Source organism: Falco biarmicus, chromosome 2 (assembly GCF_023638135.1).
Source record: "Falco biarmicus isolate bFalBia1 chromosome 2, bFalBia1.pri, whole genome shotgun sequence".
Classification (NCBI taxonomy): domain Eukaryota; kingdom Metazoa; phylum Chordata; class Aves; order Falconiformes; family Falconidae; genus Falco; species Falco biarmicus.
Window position 1 is genome coordinate 91,021,504 of NC_079289.1, and position 22,343 is coordinate 91,043,846.

At 35.1% G+C, this 22,343-nt stretch overlaps 1 protein-coding gene across 4 annotated transcripts in view; it reads left to right on the plus strand.

Moving 5' to 3' along the window:
• Positions 1 to 22,343, plus strand: part of RPS6KA3 (ribosomal protein S6 kinase A3) — an 80,355-nt gene that overhangs the window by 28,970 nt on the left and 29,042 nt on the right. For 3 of the 4 annotated variants that reach the window (XM_056327153.1, XM_056327154.1, XM_056327156.1), the window contains 7 exons: positions 7,559 to 7,675; positions 9,977 to 10,058; positions 13,864 to 13,944; positions 14,960 to 15,039; positions 17,437 to 17,543; positions 19,939 to 19,976; positions 20,348 to 20,490. In XM_056327153.1, coding sequence (XP_056183128.1) covers positions 7,559 to 7,675; positions 9,977 to 10,058; positions 13,864 to 13,944; positions 14,960 to 15,039; positions 17,437 to 17,543; positions 19,939 to 19,976; positions 20,348 to 20,490 — 648 coding nt within the window. Of the gene's footprint in view, positions 1 to 7,558; positions 7,676 to 8,369; positions 8,390 to 9,976; positions 10,059 to 13,863; positions 13,945 to 14,959; positions 15,040 to 17,436; positions 17,544 to 19,938; positions 19,977 to 20,347; positions 20,491 to 22,343 lie in introns of those variants that run through there. The other variant, XM_056327157.1, reaches the window with a different exon arrangement.

A 22,343-nucleotide genomic window follows, 5' to 3' on the forward strand; every position in this document is an offset into this window, starting at 1 on the left:
ACCTAGCTTAGATATTAAAACAGGTTTTAATTATTCATGCAGATTATAATTTCTTATTCTGTTTATCTAAAGTTTACCTTAAGTCAAAGTCTTAACCCCATTTTTACAGGTTTTGGTCAGCATGTCAACAATGTTTGCTCTACAGGAAGAACTTTTTTTGAATACAGGACCTGTCTTAAGGACTTGTTGCTTATGCCAGATTTCCCACCCACTGGGTTTTGATGAACTGAAGTACATACAGCCATGTCTGTACTGGTCATCTGTGCCTTTTTCCAATAAAAGTTTATCTTAAAGCCCTACTGAGAGGCAAGTTGCTTCTCGATTCCAAAAGCAAACATACTATGGTATTTTTTTGTTCAGGTAAAATTCAGAGGTTTTATTTAAAATTACTCTGAAGGTTAATGTTTTATTCTTGTTCCTGTACATCGGTTACTTCCTAGTAACTTCCATTTCTGTTAGGAAATGTTCTCACTGGGAAGCCTTTTATTCAGATATTACAGGTTTGGTGGTGTATTTCTCGATACAATTCCTTTATACAGAAGAAGTGTGCAGAGGGAAAGTTCTTTGATCAGTGTTTAGTTGTCTACCAGCTGAAATTCCCCGCACTTCTGAGGAGATTTTCACCTACATCTAGGTGGTATACATTTTGTGGGAAAGGGAAAATGCAACCTTGGTCTTTAGTCACTTCTATCCCTTTCATTAATGGAATACCTATGCGGTGTGTTATCTTTAATACCCCTTCCTGATGCAAAGGGCTCAAGATAGGATACGGTTATTTATCACATATCTCACTCTATAAGAACTGGGATTTTCTAAATCCACATATGAACTTTTTTATAAAGAGAATTTTCTCAGGAATCTTTTTCTGAATTTGTTAGTGAAATTCAGGTATGGTGAAGGAGCCATTTTTTTTGTTTAGCCTTTAAGTGCTGTTATTGCCTTTTTTGTCATCAAATAAGAACACCCATTTTCCACAATACAGGCATCAGAGTAATCAAAAATGTAATGCCAATCCTTTTGAAGTGTTTTAGCATGTTAAAAATAAATGGAATGTTCTTTCAAAAAGCCTTAATCTATTATGTATTCATAGCATGTACTGCACATACTCATCTTTGCTCTTGATATTATAAAAAATAAACTGCTAGTTGTTATTCTGTGCATGGTTATCACGAATATATTTTTAAAAGACCCACACTGTTATAATAAAATAAAACCTTTCCAGCCCCCTGCAACCCCCAGTTCTGTGCAGGCATATCTTTGTTAGAGATCTAACCTTTGGACATTTAGGGTTTGGTTAACTTTCTGTGTTTCACTTATTTCAGTTTAATTTCACTGAAGCTGACAGCAGAGGTGATGCAGTCAGTCTTTCTGTTCAGGATGAGTCTAGTTTACTTTCAGTCGCATTCTATTTGACCTGAATGCTTTAGATGTCTTAAGCGGTAAATGTTTCCCTGTTGTTTTTTTTTACTTATTCAATTTTATGTCACTTCATGACTTTGCACCCATTAAATGTCACCTATGTGTAGGAACAATTTAAATATAACATTCCATTAGTATTATTAGTCTAAATATTTTTTTTTTAGATAGCTGCTGCTTTTTCCCTTTAGGGTAATTTATATGTATTATAATTTTAACATATTTTCAGTATATTAAAGTGTGTATACTCAGATCTTTGTCACTTATTGTGAGGCTGATGAACTAATTGCTCTTTTAGTAACTCCTATCTAAAATATGCTATCATAAAGAGTTAAGTGTTTAAAATATCTCCACTTACATTCATATAATTTTGAGTACTCATAAAAGGAGGAATCTGTCTTCCAGGGATACCTTTTCTCCTAAGCAAGCATTCCATATGTGACATATAAGCTTATTCTTTGATGTTCTGTTTAAGTTAATCCACGTTTAATTCTTAGACATCTTTGAGAATTAACTTTCTTGCTGAACTTCCCATTTCTGTCCCAGTGTTAAAATGTCTTTGTCAAGCACTTGTCATTGTGCATGTTTACACTTTGCTTATGTGTTTATTCATGAACCTGAAACTGAGAATTTTAGGTGCAGCAGAACCCCTATGGTCTTTGGATGTGCTAATGTCCCTTATTCTGGATAGCCTCCCTCTTCCTGATACAAGTAAGAGCACAAATCTGATCCTGTGCCATCAATTTAAATGATTCAGGACTTCTTACTTGTGGATTATTTTGTTGGTGTCAGAGCATACACTTAAACATTATATTTTTTAATTTTTATCTCTAGTTTGTTCTTTCTTTGTCCTTTTTATATAAAACTTGTAGACTAAGAATGCTTCTGTGTTTTGAGGTGCTATTTAAATTATAATGAGTGTTTATTGTATTTTCTATATTTATCATATTTAGGTTGTGTCATAAGAATATATCTCATATGGCATTCACAATACTTAGTTGTTGTAAGTGTGTGTCTGGCAACCCTCGCTTAAAGTGTCCACAGATGGTTTAAGCTCAGACTCCAGAATTCTTGCACACACCCTTTTTACTTGTTTTTCCTTTCATACCACTGTTATGTTATCTTCAGGAACTGGAAGTTAGAGGTAAAAGGGCTATGTACTCTTTTTGCTGCTGTATTCATGATTAGAAAATAAATTCAATCTGTAAAAAGATTGGAATTATTAGGAGTAATAAAAGAAGTGGAAATTACAAACCTGTGGGAACAGTAGGAGTGGTATCGTGAATGAGACTGGCAGCTCTCCTAGCAGTTCAGTGCCCATTTTACTAGCCCTAGACCATCTTTTCAGTTGTCCCTAGAACATGCTGCTCAGAAAAAGGTCTATGGATAAGCTCGTCTGTGTAAAGCAGGCAGTGTGTTACACCATCCAGCTCTGTGTGGGCCACTTCTTTACACACAGAACCATTTTCAGATCTCCTAGTGAAAACTCAGAAATCTGAAGGATAAATGACAGAAGATTCTGTATGTAGATAAACTCACGTTTTTCTCTTACTTTTCTGGGCTCTTTTGTTACTACTGAGAAATATTTACCTACTAAGGCTCTTCTACTTCCTTTAGAGTTTGAAGTCCAGCTTCCTTTTAGTACGTTATCTAATAGTTTTTCCTGTAATAAGATCTCAGAAGCAAATACAAATATTTAATGTTAGAGCAGAATTAATTTGTCTTGAATTAAAAAATGAACATAAAAACAAATTCACATAAATTCAATTACTAAAACAAAAGTAAGTATTTAGAGTTTAAGTACCTGAAATACAGAATTTTTCCAGCAACATGATTAGGCTGCTATTTTTATAGCCTAATAATGGTTAAACGGTTTTTAGAAACTGCTTGCCTAGAAGGTGTGTATCCTTTTTCTTTTTTCCTGACAAGCATGTTTCCTATTCTAATTTGCAGCTGATTCCTAAAGAGAAAAATGTGTCACCCTTAGTATGCTGAACCTCTCTCTCTTCCCACCACCGATTTGGTTTGTCTGTGGAATATAGCCCATTCAGTTGTTTGTTATGCACAGGAATGCATACATGCATAGACATATATTGTGAGGTACATTACTAAGAGCTTACTTACGCTGAGATACTTACTGACCAGAATAGTTCTAACTTGCAAACTGTATCAGTACAGGAAGTTATTCTGAAATAGTGGCAGTTTAAATTCATACCCAAACTTGTTTGTCACTTACTTCCCTTCTAGGCCGGTGTTGATTTAACACTATTATACTGTTAAGGAAATGTTAAGGGAACTCAGAGTAACATTACCGTCGGTTTGTTTCCTTGTATTCTATATTAAGTTTCATGATAACGGAAGCCAGTAGCAACCACTTTAAGTTGACTAACACAGTATTTAAAACTTTTTTGAAATGTGGCTTTCTATAACAGTTTTACTTTCTGCTGTGAGGAAGGCCTTAAAAGAGAGCTGTGTGGCTAAAAAAAATCAATTTATTTCTCAGGACTTTTATTTAGACGTTGTTGCAGTAATAAGGCTTGAGAAAAGGGAACTATCCAAGCTTGTAAGTAACAGAAATAAAACTTAGGCAGTGGGGTGTAGTTATAACTGGAAAGAAGATCACCATTGCAATGGCCAGGTCACTGGTGAGTGAAGGGCTGCAGTAGTGTGAAAGTTGTCAGGGAATAGGAGAAAGAGGAGGAGCAGAGTCTTTCAGCACCCTACACATCTCATCTAATCTGAATTCATCACATGGGACAAATGTTTTTTTCCAAATATTAGGGAATGATCAGAGGCAGAGGTTAAGAGAAATTCAGTACCAGGCTAAACAGCTGACTTTTCTTCCAGCATACTGTGAGATGACATCTGTCAATTAATGTAATTAGTACAGTTAGGTGAGAAGTAGCGATCTCTTTTTACAGTGTGAAAGGTTTGTATTTTCGTTCAGGTGGATAGTGTGTACAGTGAGGGTTGATTACTTCTGCATATAATTTGTATTTCTATAAAAGGCCTAGCTTTTGTATTTTTAACTGCATTTGCAAAATCTGTTGGTAACTATTCGTAATAAATCTTGCTCCCAAATGTGTTATGGACAAGTTACTAAAGTAGGATATGATCTGAGTTCTGTTTAATTTAAAACAGAGTTGTATTAAGTCTGCCTTATAAGGACTGAAGAATATCTGAACCCTGAGAAACTGTGAAGACTGGGAATATTCTTTTAGCATTAGGAATGTGAAGTGGTAGTTTGGAGGGTTTTTTAGAGGTTGCCCAAAATAACCACTGGAAAGTTGGTTGCATAATAATTGCATCGCATTCAAAAATATTTTTGTTTGTATATAGAGAATGAGTTAATATATTTTCCATTTCTTGTTTTTATTACATTTTATGATGTTTTTAAAGCAATGCATCCACCTGATCACTTTGTGTCCCTGAATCTGAGTAGATAATAGAAAGATTTGAGGAAGTTCTGTTTCACGCGTTTTTTTACTTTCCCAAGGTTGCCAAGGAGCTAATAGGTAAAACAGTGAAACAAAAATGGATCAAAGTATCTGAAGTAATGTGTACTTGGCAAGCTATTCTGCTGTGTTAGTCCTCCCCTGGGATTCTCTAACATTGCAGTAGGTGGTTTAAGTAGTATGTAATCCATCTGATTATATACTAATTTAAAAGATGAAAATACAGATGTCCACCAGCAAATAATTCCTTTAACAAGTAAAGGAATCGGTATTTCTTTCAAACTCTCTAAAGATTCAGCCTTGAGTCAATGATGGCAGCATTTTATCCTGAAAGGAAAAAGGAGTTTAGGCTTATTAGGAGTAGTACAGAGCACGCATACATACACACGCGTGCAAAATTTTGGCTGTCTTAAAATAGAAATCGGCACCTACCCTTATTGGTCATCTTAGATTTAGAACACTCAATACAAATCCAAGTTCTTTACATTAAAATATCTTTTCTTCTTTTTCTGATTTTAAAAGTTGTCAGGATGTTCTGTGCATTATTCCAAAGTGTACACTGGAATTTTTTTTTTAATATATGTACACACTCTCTCACACATACATGCTCAGGATTTGTTATGTGCAGTTTCTTTCCAACTTTGGTTAAAATCTTTTGAAAAAAAGGGTCTTTCGAAAGAGAAATGTTGATATGGGAAAAGCATATGTTAGAGCAAGCTGATATGTATGAACAGATGCTGTGCACTTACTAATGCACAGTACTGCAGTGACCAAATACAAAAGGATACTTTCAGCAATAATTAATGCATATAAATCTTACTGAACACTTGAAAAATCTATAAATTCATGCTTCAGAAACATGTCTTTAGAATGCTGCCTCTATTTGCCCATTACTAGAACTAATTAGTGCACGTTTTTGTGTGTATAAATAAAGGGAAGGTCTGGAGCAAAGAAAACATGCCCTTGGTGGAAAGGGGTCAGGTTAGAGAGTACTTAAGCAAACTGGGCGTACATAAGTCCCTGGGCCCTAACAGGGTGCACACATGAGTGCTGAGGGACCTGGAAGATGTCGTTTCAAGATCACTCCAGTGATCATGGTGATTACGAGAAGTGCCTCAGGACTGAAGGAAAGCAAATGTCACCCCTGTCTTCAAAAAGGCTAAGCCAGGGAACTACAGAATGGTCAGCCACACCTTGATCTGTGGGAAGGTGATGGAACAACTGATTCCTGGAAACCATTTCCATGTACGTGAAGGACAAAAAGGTAACTGGGGTTAGTCAGCATGGATTTCACAAAGGTGAAATCATGTTTGACCAGCCTGAAGGGACAGTGCAAAGAGGACAGAGCCAGGCTCTTTTCAGTGGTGCCCAGTGACAGGACCAGAGGAATGGGCACAAACTGAAACACAGGGGGGTCCCTCTGAACATCAGGAAACACTTTTTCACTGTGAGGGTAACCGAGCCCTAGCATGGGCTACCATGGGAGGTTGTGGAGTCACCATCCTTTGAAATACTCAGAACCTACCTGGACATGGTTCTGGACAGACTGGCTCTAGGTTGCTGTGCTTGAGCAGGAGTGTTGGACCAGATGACCTCCATAGGTCCCTTCTAACATCAACCAGTCTGTAATTCTGTGAAATAGATCTGAGACTTCCTCATTAAATAGAGGAAAAGTATTCTCAGATTTATTTTATTCACTATAGCCCATAGAAGGGTTAGAAAGAATGCACAAAAAGTTGATATTGTAGTTAGTATATTTGCATTATATAAGTTAACGATTCTGTGTAATGCCTAGATAGTTCTATGGATGACATTTATAAGAATGCAGGTTTTTTTACTTAATTTTGAACACTTGCTGTTAAGTTCTGAAATTCTTTCCTTGTGTAACAAGGAGCGGTGCTTTTCAGGGAATTTTTGAATTCTGTGCTGAAAATGCTGAATTAAGTGCAGACCAGAAAAACACTAGAAGATCCACTGCCCTTTAGAGCTTTCTGGTGACAAGTTTCTCACAGAAGGAAATGCTGAAGACTGGCAGCTTTTATAGAATAGACTCTCCTTGAGAAGAGAGGCAATGAGATTCTTTTCCGTACCAGAATTTTCTCAGTGGCAGGTGGAGAGTTTATTGCTGCTGAAGTGGGGGTGGAGGGTGTGCTGCTTTTCGAGGAAGTGTCTTGAGTCTTACACTGTCTTATAAAGGTGAGCACTAGCATCACTGCAGCATAGTGGTCCTCATTCAAGTGTTAAAAAGGAGGGCTTTCCTAAGAGATACGGTCCTTTGATGCATTCTAGGTGTGCTTTACGAGGACTACATTCTTAAGAAGATTGGTTTCCATTCATGGGTTATGAATCTGGAACAGAGATGAACCAAACAGTATCAGCCTAAGCACAAAAGCTTGGGAATCGCTGACTTGCTTTGTCAACTCCATTCTTGTCTGGATTCTGATGCATCCCTTACAGTTTAAGCCATGTCATTACTGAACTAATACTGCCTTTTGTAACAGATATGATTTACTTTTTTGTGTCTTAATTATGCAAATAGCATTGCTCAGTGTTTTTTATCTACATGTAGGAGCATGTAGTTGGTTGTATTCAGTGGCACTGATATTTTTCAACATACTGTGTATTCATAAACATTTTAGGAAGATGCACCACTAACGTAAATTTATTCCACTGTGTTCATCTGTTAGGAAGAAGGAAATATAAAAGAAATTGCAATAACTCACCATGTAAAGGAAGGCCATGAGAAAGCAGACCCTTCGCAATTTGAACTTCTGAAAGTACTAGGACAAGGATCCTTTGGAAAGGTTGGTAACTGAACTCTTGTAGAGCCAATTATTCAGGAATATAGCATTGAATAGGAGTGAAATATTTAGAACAGCCACAATCTTGCATTAAGGCAATGCTGCAAGTGAAAACTACTTTCTGAATTAGTGCTAACTAGCCACTGTAACTTTGGCAGATCTTTTTAAAGCAGTAAATTTTTTTCTGGTTTCTGTGATATGTAGTTCTCAAGGTTCCATAGAGAAATTGGCTTGATATGAAATAATTGGATATTCATTGTTTAAAATGAAATATCATTTTAGTGTAACTACTCTTCTGTGTTGGAGGGGGTGGGCTCTGAAATGTTTTTTTGGTAAGTATTCCTAGTTCCTAACTTGCTAATGATAGGTCATCACCAGCACAGAAGCTATAGGCATAATTTATTTTTGTAGCAGATTGTAATTGCAAAGAGCCAATTTTAGGCAATAATGGCTACTGAAGTAAACATGATATATATACCCTAGTTGTGGTCATACTAGACATTAGCTGTCATAATTTGGTTAAAGCACAACGTACCTTCGTGTTTATTTGAAGATCTGTTAAAAGACTCTGTTTCTAGCATTTAGTGAGTACTGTCCACACTGAGATCTCACTAGATGTACGTGATTCATACTTTTAGTTGTCCAGATCCAACGTGGAAGCAAAAGATTAACTTGATGTGACAAGGCAGATCACTGAGACAGAATGGAATACACAATGTAAGACAACAGAGCCTTTATATCAATTTTCCACCTTAATTGCAATTCTGAATGTGATGTTAGGCTCTAGCATATAATGCCATCTGTATGGGGGAAAATGAGAATAACTGGTCCAATTATCTCTTGGTGGTAGGAAATTATATTAGTTATATTACTGGAATAGAAGTTCCAGTTAAGCTTGGAAATTTAGATGTTCAGAAACTATAAAATTTTGTACTCAAACTAGTAAGAATTCACCGAGAAACCTTGATGCCAAAGGTGGTTTCCTGTGCTATATGATTTCACCCAGAATTATAACCAAGTTTTTATTTGGAAATCTTCAGATCAGGAGAAGTAAATCATTCAGGGGCAAGGAAATGTAAGTTAATAAATGATAATTTTAACAATCCCTTGTATTTCATTTATATTACTAAATTCAATGCTATAACGGGGCGGGGGGCAAGTTTTGAAAAAGCAAAAGTAATTGATTGTCTAGTTGACTCAAAGTGTTGCCGAAGTGCTGAACAATTCAGTTGTTTTAGCCTTTATGCAAAAAGGATTGATATTACAAACCCCATAATATCTTTTCTAATAATTTGGGAAGATGTCACCAATTTCCACTCAGTTTAAAAAGACTAATTCTGCATGCTTTTCAAGGTTCAGAATTTTAGGTTCAGAATTGTGGAAGAAAAACACACCTGCCACAGGTTTTCTGGTTATTTATGAAAAAGTGTAGAGACATGTTGTGGTATACGAGAATGTTAAAACTAATTTCATATAACGTATTTATGTCTGGTTTTGTATCCAGTTCTCATTTATGTTAAGATCCCTTTGCATCATCGATAGATGATCAGAATATATAACCAAGCATAAATACTTAATATGAAATTAGTTTTTAATGTGTTTTTCTTCCACAGTTCTGAACCTAAAATTAGGCTTTGCTGGAATTCACTTTGAATTAAGGATATTTAAAAAACAATCCCACTCGAGAAATCCCATTACACTAAAGAAGGAAATGAAACACAAATAAGCTGAGGCTGGTTGTTCTTTATTGGTACATGCAAAACTAATCTGAAATATGTCATGAAAAGGTATGTTTTTGGGACACAAGAGGTTGTTATAATTTTATAGGAGTTTTTGTTATTATTATTTTGTTATGCATAGATTCATACAGTTTTCCAGATCAACTTTTGCATACATGTTTATCTTTATATCTGACATCTTATTAGCACTTTTGCTATGCCATCTTACAAATTTGAATAAGACAAAACTATTTAGAGGTAAATTTTAAAAAACTGAATTTTATGTTTCAAGTTTGTCTCAACTTCTGAGAGAATGCAAATTCATCCTTTCTTCTGTTCACTGTAGTCAATTAAGTTAAACCAAAATTAATTTAGCAGACTTCCTTGAATTAACCTTTTAGATTATGAAATGAAGGAATAGTAGGGAAAAAAAATGAAGGAAAATTTTGTTCAGCTTTGCAGAATCTAAAACTGTCAAGCTGAGTTTCATTGAAATAATACTGACTACTTGAATATCATAGCCAAGCATATTGATCAGACTTGCCTTTATTTTCTTTCAAGAATTCTTTTTTAATTTTCAATGCAGGTCTTTCTTGTCAAAAAAATCTCAGGATCAGATGCTAGACAGCTTTATGCAATGAAGGTATTGAAAAAGGCCACCTTGAAAGGTAAGCGCTGTTGAGAGAGCAGGAGGAGGGAAGAGGAACTGGGGACATTATACTCAACTTTAATCTTTACACACACGTTCTGCAGATTGTGTCTTAGAACTTTCTTCTAGCAAACAGCAAATAGCAGAATACACTGCCTTGCCTTGTATTGTAAACCCAGAAAGATTAAGTAAACAACAGTACTACACTGATATTGATGGGGGAAAGTAGGTACCTTTCCATGCTGTTTGTTAGATGATGGTGGGTTTAATAGGGTAGTTGTGTTACATCTGCCACCGACTTGTTCCTGAGCTGTTATTTGAAACTTAATATCCTTCCTTTTTTCGTTTGCTGTGCATCACCAAGGATACAGTTAATGCCTTTTGCTCAGTTTATATTTAGGTCGTGATATTTAAAAGTGCATTATATCAGCTGTTTTATTCTAAAAGTTTTAAGCACAGGAGTTTAAGTCTGTCTTTAAAACAGAGGTATACAGTACATTTTCCCTAAACTTTTGGCACTTGTTCTGGATGTATAATATATTTGATAAAATTATAAGTTAATAATCTACTCTACTTGAGCAAATAGGTAAATTATTTTGTTTCCTGGGTAGTTTTGGTCTTGAATTGTTTCAGTAACAAAATAAGTTTAAACCTAAACAATCTCAATTCTGTCCCGGAGAATCAGACAAGAAAAAAGAAATAATGTAATTTTTACTGTAGACTAAAATGTGATCTTTTCACATCATTGTGAAAGTGATCTTTCACACTAATCCCTTAACCAGAACGTGTATTTATTGCTTTATGCCATTGTTTAATACTTCTGTCTGTAGTTCTTATAACTCGTGACTGTACTGAAATTGCAATGGTAATTTTGGGATAGTTCCAACAACTTGTAGTACTTCACCTATGTTGTCGTTCATTAATGTTGATAACATACAGCTTAATCCGGAAATACAGAATGACTGAGGGAACAAAAATTTACATTAAATTGTGAACTTCTGCTGAAACATTGAACTTGACATCTTTCTGCTTAAGATCTAGTGCTGAATATCTAATCTCATGAATCTCATTATATGTCACTTCCCCTTAAAACTATTAGAGAGGGTGTAAGTATTTTTTAACAGTTTCCTATATTTTGATTCCTCTGTGTTTTGTGGCACGTGTTATTCTCATTATTTACTTCCTGTTTTTCTGAAATTGATTTCCACTCATTTAAGGTATTTTGATATCCTCAATAGCCTTTCATTCTCCAGCCTGTTAATAGCTCAGGACTGGAGTCAAAGGTCATTCAGCAGTTGCTTTTTTAAGACATTTAAAGACTTCTCTCTGACACCTTTTGATTGTGATTTAACCTTATGCGTAAAAATTAAGAGTCCAAGCTGTGGATCTAGTTTTGCCTACAGATGGCAGAGACTGATAAATACAGTAACTGGAAGCTTGACACTTCTGGTTGGAACAGGAGTCTCTTTGAGGTGCTAAGAATTCAAGGGTGCAAAAGTCTTGAGCAGAAAGGCGACACTAGCAGGAGGATGCCACGCTTTTAAACACTTCGAATTTTTGAGTGTCTTTTGGTTGTGATTCATGTTTGAATCACATGTGATTCAAGAGTGGAGTTGCAAGCAAATGAAGATTACTGTTGAAAACTTAATATGAAATTAACTGAAAGTAATCCTTTTTTTCCAGAATTGCAACATTTATCTAATCTAATGTTGTAATTTTAAATAATACACTGTATTGCTTGATTTGTCTAAGGTTCCTTAGCTCTTTCAAACATATTTCATAAAGTTATTTCTGTGTTCTAAAATTTAAGATAAAAATGCCCTTTAAAGACCGCTTCTTAATCGAAGGCAGTGTGATTCACAAATCAAATTTAGAGAGACTATTTTCATAGGAATGCAACTATATTAGCCAGAACACACAGCAACTATGAACAATCAACCTTTTAATGTTTAGAGCAAATCCAAAAATATATGCATAAACTTTGTTTAGTGCAGAGACTAGTTTATTAATACACTCTGATAGAAGGGATCACCTTTCGGTGCCCATTTATGATGGGGAGAGAGAAACGGCCAAATCATCGCTGGAGAGTCTGGCATCAAACATTTTAAGAAAAATCAGTGCTTCCAGCAGTACACATAAAGAAACTATAATTAACAGAAGTGAGCCATTATTTATCTTAGAAATCTAATACTAATGTCTGAAATAAGCTTAGTTACTTATACTTCTTTTGCTTCAGATTTTGTAAATCCAGACTTTCTCTAGCTTTTCAGGAGCAAGGCTTGTTATCCATATAACTGTTGCATAGCTATAGGTACTGAAGTCTTTTGAATTTTTTTTTTCTCCACAGAACCTACCTAAAAAAAGAACATTCTGCATTTTGATTTTGTAATGCAGATAAACCCTTGGAACAGTGAAATCACACAACTGTTTTATGACAATTTAATTACTTTAGATGTAAGGGTCAAAATTCGAATGTGATGTTTGCTCTGTGTTTGTTGAGCACTTATTTCATGTGCTTCCATTTTTAGGAACCTGCTGTAGGGAGATGGAAACTTGATAAAAATGTATCTATGTAACTTTTTGACAAGTACTTGTATTACTGTAAGTGCCTGTTTCTGGAAAAAGGTAGCGAAACTTCTAAAAGACCCTTTTGCTTCTTGACTTTTTTTTTTCTTTTTCCTGCCTTGTTATGTTTTAATGGCTGGGAACTCTGGTTTGTTAACTGTACTAGGAATGCCAGCATCTTAAACTTTGGACTGGACTTCGTTGCTCTGGGCTGCTTCCTTCAAGAAGCTGTATCATATGGGAAGGAGGCAGTAACAAAATGTAGAATAAGGGAAAGAAAGGGAAATGCAACATGTTAAACCAACGTAGCAAACTTCACTAGCTCCCATCTGTAAGAGTTCTGAGTTTTGTCTGTGTCCTGGCTAATCTGGAGCTTCAAATGGGGACGAGGCACTGACTGGAGTGGCCGGGGAGTTGCCTAGGACAGCTGAAGCAGGTGCCATGCTCAGCTGACTGTCCTGCCTGTATTCATGGATTGCCAGCCCCATATGTGGGGCATCTGCACGTGATGCTCATTTAGTTTAATCTGTGGTGGTATAGGAGCAGATATTTGTCTGGTTCTGAGCCACCATGATGGGGACAGCACAGGCAGCTTGAGCAATAACAGCCTCTGCTGTCTGATTCACTGCACTATGCACATGTTTACTCTCAGTAGACCTTTTTAAAATCAGAAAGGTTATCTGAAGTACACGCCACGTTGAATGGGTGTTCTTTTTATTCTAAGTTAATAATAAAGAAGGGAAATAAAACAAAAAATTTCCTTTGAAATTGTGAAGATACTTAATGCAAGTTGTTTGAATTGGTTAAGCCAATATAAGCATCTTTATGATAGTATAATTGTATTTGTTATTAGTTTGTTTTGTTATGACTTTAATTTTCCCTGCTCTTCAACAATAGAGGAAATGGCTATATTTTCTATACATAGCTGTGACAGTTTTGCTTTACTGTTGAAAAGGTTAACTAAGTATAGGGCAGACTGAAGGGTGGTTATGTTTTCTCATGTGCTTTTGTTATATTTATTTACCCAGTGTCAGATTTTCCCAACAGCAGAAACAGAAGCAAACTGAAATGCATAATGAGATTTATCAGAAAGCTCTGTACTGTGAAATAAATTCTGTCTCATATCTCTTCTATATATAGCGACCTGCAGACCATTGTATTACTACAGGCCACGATGTGAAGTACATCATGAAACATTGAGTAATACTGATTCATAATGTAAATTCTTTTATTTTAATCTTGCTCATATCCTGTTGTAGTTCGAGATCGGGTTCGAACAAAAATGGAACGTGATATCCTAGTAGAAGTTAACCATCCTTTTATTGTCAAGTTACATTATGGTGAGTTGTAGAAAATTTAATTTTTATATTGTAAAAATGGTGCTTGTCAAGATCGTACCTACTGTTTGCTTTGTGGTTCAGAGAATCGTAGAAAATTAGTGTCTTATCTCAATCCTGGTTGTGCAAATACTTGCTGTGTAGTGATTCTCATGCAAAGTAAGCACATGGCTACCTTCATGTACAGTGTTAAATCTCTATAGGACTCAGAGTCTGTAGCCCTTTGTGTTTTCAGAGAGCAGTTATCTATTTATGTCTAGCCATTCTTTTCCAAAACCTCTTCTTTTTCATAAATGTCATTCACTCTTTTTATTATTTCGTAGCCTTGCTTTATTTACTCTATAGAAAATACATGCAATGGCATTAGTGCCAGATGCATCAAAACTGGTGGGAATATGCCTTTTAATTTTAATATTAAGGGCAGCCATAAAAAATACTCACGTGGAGGGGGGAGGAAATCAATACTCTTAGCATGTCATGCAGAAAGTAACCTGAAAAAAAGATAGAGAATAGTTTCCACTGGTTGTTTTTTTCCCCCAGTTTGTGTTTTCTTTTAGTGTCCAGTTTTTCCTATAGCTCAAACCTGAGATGTCTATCACTCTCTGGTGTGGCTTAAATAATGTAGCTTTTCACTATTTTACTTGTTACTCTTTTGCAAACTAGATCTCCTGTTAAGGTGAGTTTCTAGAGGTTGTAGAAATACGTGCATTAGTTACCATTTTGCCCATTTAGATCTAGGCTTTTTACTTCCAAAATCTGGAATGAAATGCTGACTAACATAAGTATATATTTTTTTAGAAATTCCATTGGTGACTTGCTTTGCTTTCACATGGCATGGGAGTTACCTGGTCCATGGTAGAGAAACAGTTACTTAATTCCTTTAAAGACGTTTTTCCACAAAGGAGAAAGATGAAGAATTAATTTTGATGATGAAAATAAGAGTGCATTTTTGGGTATGGTAATCTTGTGATCATGGGTAAAATTAGATGATGTTTAATTTTTTAATTGATCTTTTCAGCTTTTCAAACAGAAGGGAAGCTATATCTTATTTTGGATTTTCTCAGGGGAGGAGACTTGTTTACACGTTTATCCAAAGAGGTAAACTTTTCTAATTTGAAAATTGTCTATTGATAGAAATCTCACTATAAATTGTCTGTATTAGCAGAATTTATTTTTAAACTCAGTTATCATTGAATAAAATTTCTAATATCTTTTTTTTCATCAGCTGGATCTTCTGCTTGGTTGGTTTTTTTGCAAAAAGTAGTCACTTTGTGAAATGCTGTTGGTAATTTACTTGTTTCTTAAAAAAAGGCTTAAAGAAGCGGTCTCTCTGTGCTGCTTTTCTCCTATTGCTACCATGTTTAAAGATGAGTCTCAGAAAGAGGTGGACTTTTATATAGTAGTTGTATTCAAATTAACTTCTTTTTGTCTGGTTTTTATATACAGAATTCAGTGTCAGGTGGTGATTGTTGTAGTTATTAACATTTAACACAAAAATACATTATTTATAAATATTAAAAATGCAAGAATTGTATTCCCCTTACTTCAGTAATTTTCCAAACGTGAACACTTTGCCTCTGTCATACTGGTGGTATTTCTGTGCAGGTATGTGAAATAATGACTTGGAAAAGTTTGGTTGCCTCAAATTAATTTGATTATAACTCTTAAAATAAATGCTAACATTTCATGTATCAGATTTTTTTTCTATCACTTGTGCAAAAACTTTCATCAAATAAATGGTAGGATAGAGATATAAATATATCCCATGTATATCTAGTAGCCAGAGCTTGTAACTGTAGCTGCCTTCCATTTTCCCTTGCTACACAGTATCTGGGACAGTTGGGTCACCACTACAAAGCTGTATGGTTATTAAGAGGAGAGTCGAATGCAATGCATTTTGTATATAGATAGATCTTAATTTCTGTGCTGACCACATAAAGTATTAAATTTAATTCAGTCAAGCCATCTGTTTCAAGTTGCTTATTTTAGTTGGTTTTGCCACAGATAAATAGAAAGTTATTAGTACTCTAAAAATGAGATATTTTCTTAAAATCCATACTTCTTTCTTGATTCCTAAGAAACAATGTATGTTGCTTTCCTGCTGATGACTTCTTAATCTTGAGCCACTCAAATTTTATAGGTTTAATATGGTTAGAAAGAAATAATCATTATAGGTACCTGAATCTAAGCAAATTGCTCATAACTGAAGGAGTGAAATGAACATTCTGGATGCAATTAATGTCATCCTCCTATCAAATCATGTGATTTTTACAATAGATCAGATGAACTGCAGCCTAAAAGTTCCTGCTTTTTCCCCATTGACTACAAAGGAAAAAGTGATTAATTCCGAGCTAGATGTCTAAACCGCAGATGTTTTAGGATCAGGAGAGATTAACTCCATCCATAGTGGGTGTATTATCATCCTCATGGGATCTTTCATTATTTGAGCTTTTAAATGTTTCTTATACGGATTTCCCTTCTTTAAATGTGCCTGTACTAAATATTGGCTCTTTTCTAGAAGTAACATAAGCAACAACCTTTCGTACAAGCTTTGGTATCACTTTCCCGCTTTACTAAGGGGAAAATACAGTGTAGTCTTCATTCCTAACTCTTGCTTAAAATAATGTTTACATGTGCTCCCCATTGCCATTGTTTTTTCCAGGTCCATATGCTGTATCTAAAGATTTTTAAAAAAGGCTAAGTGGTAACAGAGGTAGAATCAAATAACGTAGGCTTTTTTTTATTTGTATCTTTTTCTAAATTCTCAGAAAACATTATTTGTAACTTTTCTGTCAGTGGATCGCAACAGTTGTTGATGTAATTGGGACAACACATTCATTTCATTCAGTGTAAGCAGGGATTAATTTATCTTCTTAACAGAAAATGTGGGATTACTACCTGAGATCTTACCTGTGCTCTTACATAACCTATTTCCTTAGTTTACTCCTTGATTTACCTTTTCTGCACTTACATCTCAGTCTGCATCTTGGGGTTTTTACCATCACTGTAACTTCTTTCTCATAGTACTTTGAGGCAGTCTTCTCCAAGCCAAGGTGCATATACTTTTCTTGTGTCTCTGACTTTGTAGATGAAATTCAGGCATTTGGACTACTTTAGTCTATTTGTTGTCTGGAAGTGAAATGGACACATCCAATGAAGAGGTAGTCACATTGTTTAAATGTTTCCCAAAATTTCTCAGTCCCAATACAATGTATCTGTTCCCTTGAACAATCAGAAGCAAATAACCTGTTTTGCAGAAAGAATAATATTGGCTTCAGAAGTTATTTTTCAGGTATGTACTGTGAAATAGTATTGCTTATAAAATCCTAGGTTTTGTTTAACTAAGGAATTTTAATTTTTAGGGTTTCATATATAAATGAATTCAAGTATCATGAAGAACCATTCTGCAAAACCACTGTTTAAACCATTCTTTAGTTGGTGCTGGTATAAGCTTTACAGATTTTGCATGTAAAGTACATTGTTTTGCTTTTTCAGGTGATGTTCACAGAAGATGATGTTAAATTCTACCTGGCAGAATTAGCACTTGCTTTAGACCATCTGCACAGTCTTGGAATAATATACCGGGACCTAAAACCAGAAAAGTAAGACTCCTCTACAGCAGATGCAGTTTATTTATTTGGTTTCTGTAGCACTTCTATCCATGCACTTCACTATCCAGCTTTTAAACTTCAGTAATTTACTATATAAACTGAACAGGGAGGGAGGTGGGGGAAGTTTGTGGGCTATTTTAATTAAAAAGGTTGGATTTAATTTCTGCTAGAACATCTGAGCATCTAGTTGCAGAGTGATATGCCAAGTACTATAATCCATATCACTTTAAGAATGTACTGAAATATTCCTAACTTTCATTTTCCAGTTATTTTAGGGTGTATGATGGAGAAGAGGTGGCCATGACCTTTTGTTTTTGTCATTATTGTAGAATTTCTGGTATACAGATAAACTTAGAACAAATGTGTGATACAAAGTTACAGCTGAATGTTGTGTCTTTGCATTTGGAAGGCTAACAGCAAACATTTTTTTCCAATGCTGATTTTTAAAGTGCACTGCAGGAAGAGCAGAATAGAGTTTAAAATTTTAAGTAAAATATGGAAATATTAAGTCACAGGCTTCATTTAGAGTATCGACAATCGCTGAATCAGTAACAATTACACTGAAAACTTAAAATAAGCTTGAAGCTACAATTCCGGTATGGTGTTGTGTCTCAATATATTGGCCATCCATGCTTCATTCAAATGTCTGAATTCTGTCTCCTGTGTACGTCTCTCCTCCAGGAAGCTTTTGGGGTTTGGTTTTTTTAAGTTTTAGAAGATGTGAAGAAGAAAATGTCAGTGCAATCACGTGGAACATTTGAGCCTTTCAGCTCAAATGTATGCTGTAGTGTTACCCTCTGTCTGGAGGGGAATCTAAGTGACAATATGATGTGTGCATCTCCTCTGTTGTGCTCAGTCAGTTAGTTAGCATAGGCTGCCTCGTTGCTGGGAAATCTGTAATATAAACTCCAAAGTCCTGATGTCTTTGGTGACCCAACTTCTCTGTTATGGCTATAGAGGGAACCTGAAAAGTCTGTGCGAGATAACCATCTCATGTAAAGGATTGGTGGAAAAGAGCAAAAAGGAGTAACAAGTATCACAGAACCTGGCTGTTCCATGAAAATTCCATTAGGATAACTTGTTCTTTTATGCATCTCCTGGAAAAAAAGACACAAATTTTAAGATATTTAACCCTGACTGACAGGAAGGGAAAGATTCATACTCAAATCAAAAATTTGGAGACTTTTGGCATGGGGTTGCACTTCCAAATGAACAGGGAATTAATTATGTTTAAACTTTGGGAGTGTTCTGTTAAGTAATTCTGAAGTGAGGAAAAATAAGCTTGCCCAGTAGAAAAAGATCTTTAAAAAGCAAAGTGAGAGAACTTTAGTTATTTTGCTAACATTTACTTCCAAGAGGAAAAGAACGAAATAGTAATTGTCAGAAGACTAAATAGCTACTGCCTCAAACACAGTGTTTTTAAAAAAGAAAAAAATTGGATGTGTCAATACCTATTGAAACGCCTTTGGTTTTAGCCTTGGGTGTATCTGATTAAAAAAACCTATCAAAGCAAATCATATTACTTGCAATTTATGGATGACACAGTAACTCTCACAGGCTGTATCTGTACTGTGGGGCTGTTTCCCACCACGGAAACTGTAAGGAGGAAAAGGAAAGGGCAGGGAGAATGGACAAGAAGTGTGTGCCTGAGTCATGTCTCATCCCCAGGATGAAATGCAGCTGCCCACAAGAGAATCTGGAGGAACTAAGTCCTCTGTGTAGGTGGTGTTACAGAGTCCAGTTCCTGAATATTTTACATGTGTTGAATTGTGATTATATTCAGTGGTGGTTAAGGATAGTTGGCTTCTCAGAGAACTGTGGCCGCCTTTGTGATTGAAATAAACAGGCGGAAGCACAAGGCCTGCTCTAAGTGTAGGGCTTATGGGTTCTGTCCTTTGGTACACTATGAGAATATTTATTACTTCTGTTATCTGTAGTGGTCAACATTCTGAAATGGCAATTAAAAATGAATACCCATTTTGCATATATATGCAAACATACATTGTATTAACATATTTTGCTCAGTTTAATAGAAACAGAACTGTATTTCTATTTTTAGCAGTTGTGATAGACACGCACTGCAGATGGCCAAAACTGAAAGTTCAATATAAATGTTACTACATACTGTGCTGAATTTAACCAAATAGTTAAATAAAGCTCTGAAGTGTAGGTTATGTTTTATAATCTTTGCAAAGAAAGAATTAAAAGAGAATAAATTGTGCGGTTTCAAAGTATCATCTCCTAATGATTCATTTACATGCATGTTCAATTCTGCTCATCTTTATGTATGCTGTTCTGTTTATTCCTAAATGTTATCAATACATTGTCTGAAACAACAGTTAAAAGATTTTAATTAGTTTATTTTATTCTTTTTATTGTTTCTTAGCATCCTGCTTGACGAGGAAGGACATATCAAATTGACAGGTGAATAAGGGGAAAATGCAATGTCTGGATCTTTTAATTATAAAAATCTTTGCTTTTTTCCTTTTTTGGGGGAGTGTGATAAAATACGCAGTTTTAACTGGTAGGTAATTTTGCTGTGGAGCAAATAAAGTAATTAGTTTGAAATAAATAAAATACAGAATAATTTAAATATTATATCTGCTTTACAAGTATATCTGATCTTACGGACATATGGTAATGTGGGGAGGGGAAGAGAATTCTGTAATTCCCACATGTGTACTTGGGTGTATGTATGAAACAAGTATCACGTTTCACATTATGGTGAAAGTATTAACCATAAGTGATTTTAAAAGGAATAATTACATTTAGAACTATTTTTGGTTTTCTACCAGATTTCGGCTTAAGTAAGGAGTCAATTGATCACGAAAAAAAAGCCTACTCTTTCTGTGGAACAGTGGAATATATGGCACCAGAGGTCGTTAATAGACGAGGCCATACACAGAGTGCAGACTGGTGGTCTTTTGGTGTTTTAATGGTAGGTTTCTGGTAAATGTACAAAATAGCAAAACTGTGCTTTGCCAGGTTTGGTGAAACAAATCAAACGTTAAACTCTAAGGTGAGCTTTAAATGAATTCTAACTATCAAAAAAGTCTAAATTATATGAAATTAATAACAATACCACAGAGTTTGGATGAAGAACATGGACTAGGTCTCATATCAACACCAACAATATGCCTATTTTTGTTACCATTGAATTGAAATACTGTGCATCTATTGTAGTTTGAATGTTACGGAGACTAATAGGAATACTAAAGTATACAGGAAAAATACTGTCTCTTCCAAGACAGGGAAGAAAGTTAGATGGAAATTTTAAGTTTGAATTTATTCTCAAGTTGGAAAAAATGAATGATAACTTTCTAATTAGTCTCCAGTGTAATTATACCTCAGTGGAATAATGGCAGCTGTTGCTCTTACACGTCAAAATAATCTAAATGACACTGAGCTGATATACAATATAGTTGCTCAGTTGCTTACAGAGTTTCTGCAGAGAGTTAACTTCTGTGAAGTTACAGGGTTGGGGGAAATAATGTGTGTATCAAATATGGCTTTGGAAGAGAAAAATAGATCATGTTTGGTATATTAGGAATGCTGAATGGCTTTTAATATTTATAATCTTTTTGTGCATTTTTACATAAAAATTAAATAGTTGTATTTCTAAAGGAAATAATTTTGTTTCTTACTGCTTCTGCTACATATGACTGTAACAGTACAACTAACGTGTGTGCTTTGTAGTACAAAAAGTACTCGTGTTTGAAAATAAGTCATCCTATCACCTTTTAATCATCTAGAATGCTGTTGTGATCTGAAAACTGACTATGTAAAAGTAGCATCTGATAACTAGACTCTCTCCAGATAGACAAGCACACACACACACCCAAGTACATTTGATCAGTAAGAACACAGTCAAGTAACAGATAATTGTAGGGTAGTTGCAGGATATTTGTTGTTGATAACACAAACAGGATTAAACTTCAGCTTTACTTCATAAAGCTGGGAAACATAATTTTGTGCTTACAAAGTGCATATGCTAAAATTGAAAATTGCTGAAAGATGTTAGACGTGACGTGTAGCTTTCACAGTCTAAGTGCACTGCATTTTAAATACTTTGAGTTCTACTTTGAATACAAAAATATGACCTTAAAAAGTAATTTCTCTAAATTCTAGATGGAATACAGTGCAGTTTTCTCAACATCGTATTTTTATTGCTTGCATTCCTAGTTTGCATGGTAATTTTCATAGACAGTCTGTATGTGTCCGCTCTCAAATGATTTAATCAATGCAGATTCTAATTAAGAGAATTCAAGTGGTTGTTGGTGTGGTATGAGTACACATTATCTGGATTGAACAGAAGTTAAAGATAGAAACGGACACTAGAAAGTTGTATCGACAAATCATTTGGTCTCTTTTCTCCTGCTGCTGGATACTGAGTATGTTTAAACCATCCTTGAGAAGTATATTTCATTTTGTCCTCTAAAAGAGTGACTGTTTTGAATGCCAGACGTGAAAACATTCATTTAAAGTTTTCAGGAGCATTATGTGTTTGAGGTACTCTCCTGTAGAAGATGATAACTAGGGAAGGCCAGTGTTGGCTTATTCTTAAAGTACTATTGACCTGTTGATGTTGGAAGGTAGTGTTTTTGGAGGGGACAAAGAACACGTATGCTGAGTTGTTTATACAAGTGTGTATGCTTGTGACAAATAGGACCTTGCTAAAGAAACTTTTTTTTATTTCAAGCAAGTGTAAGCCAAACATGCAGCACTATAAACTTACCTTTAAAAAAGGGCTTTTTTGCAAGTGCAACTTGTGACAATCATTCTACACTATAA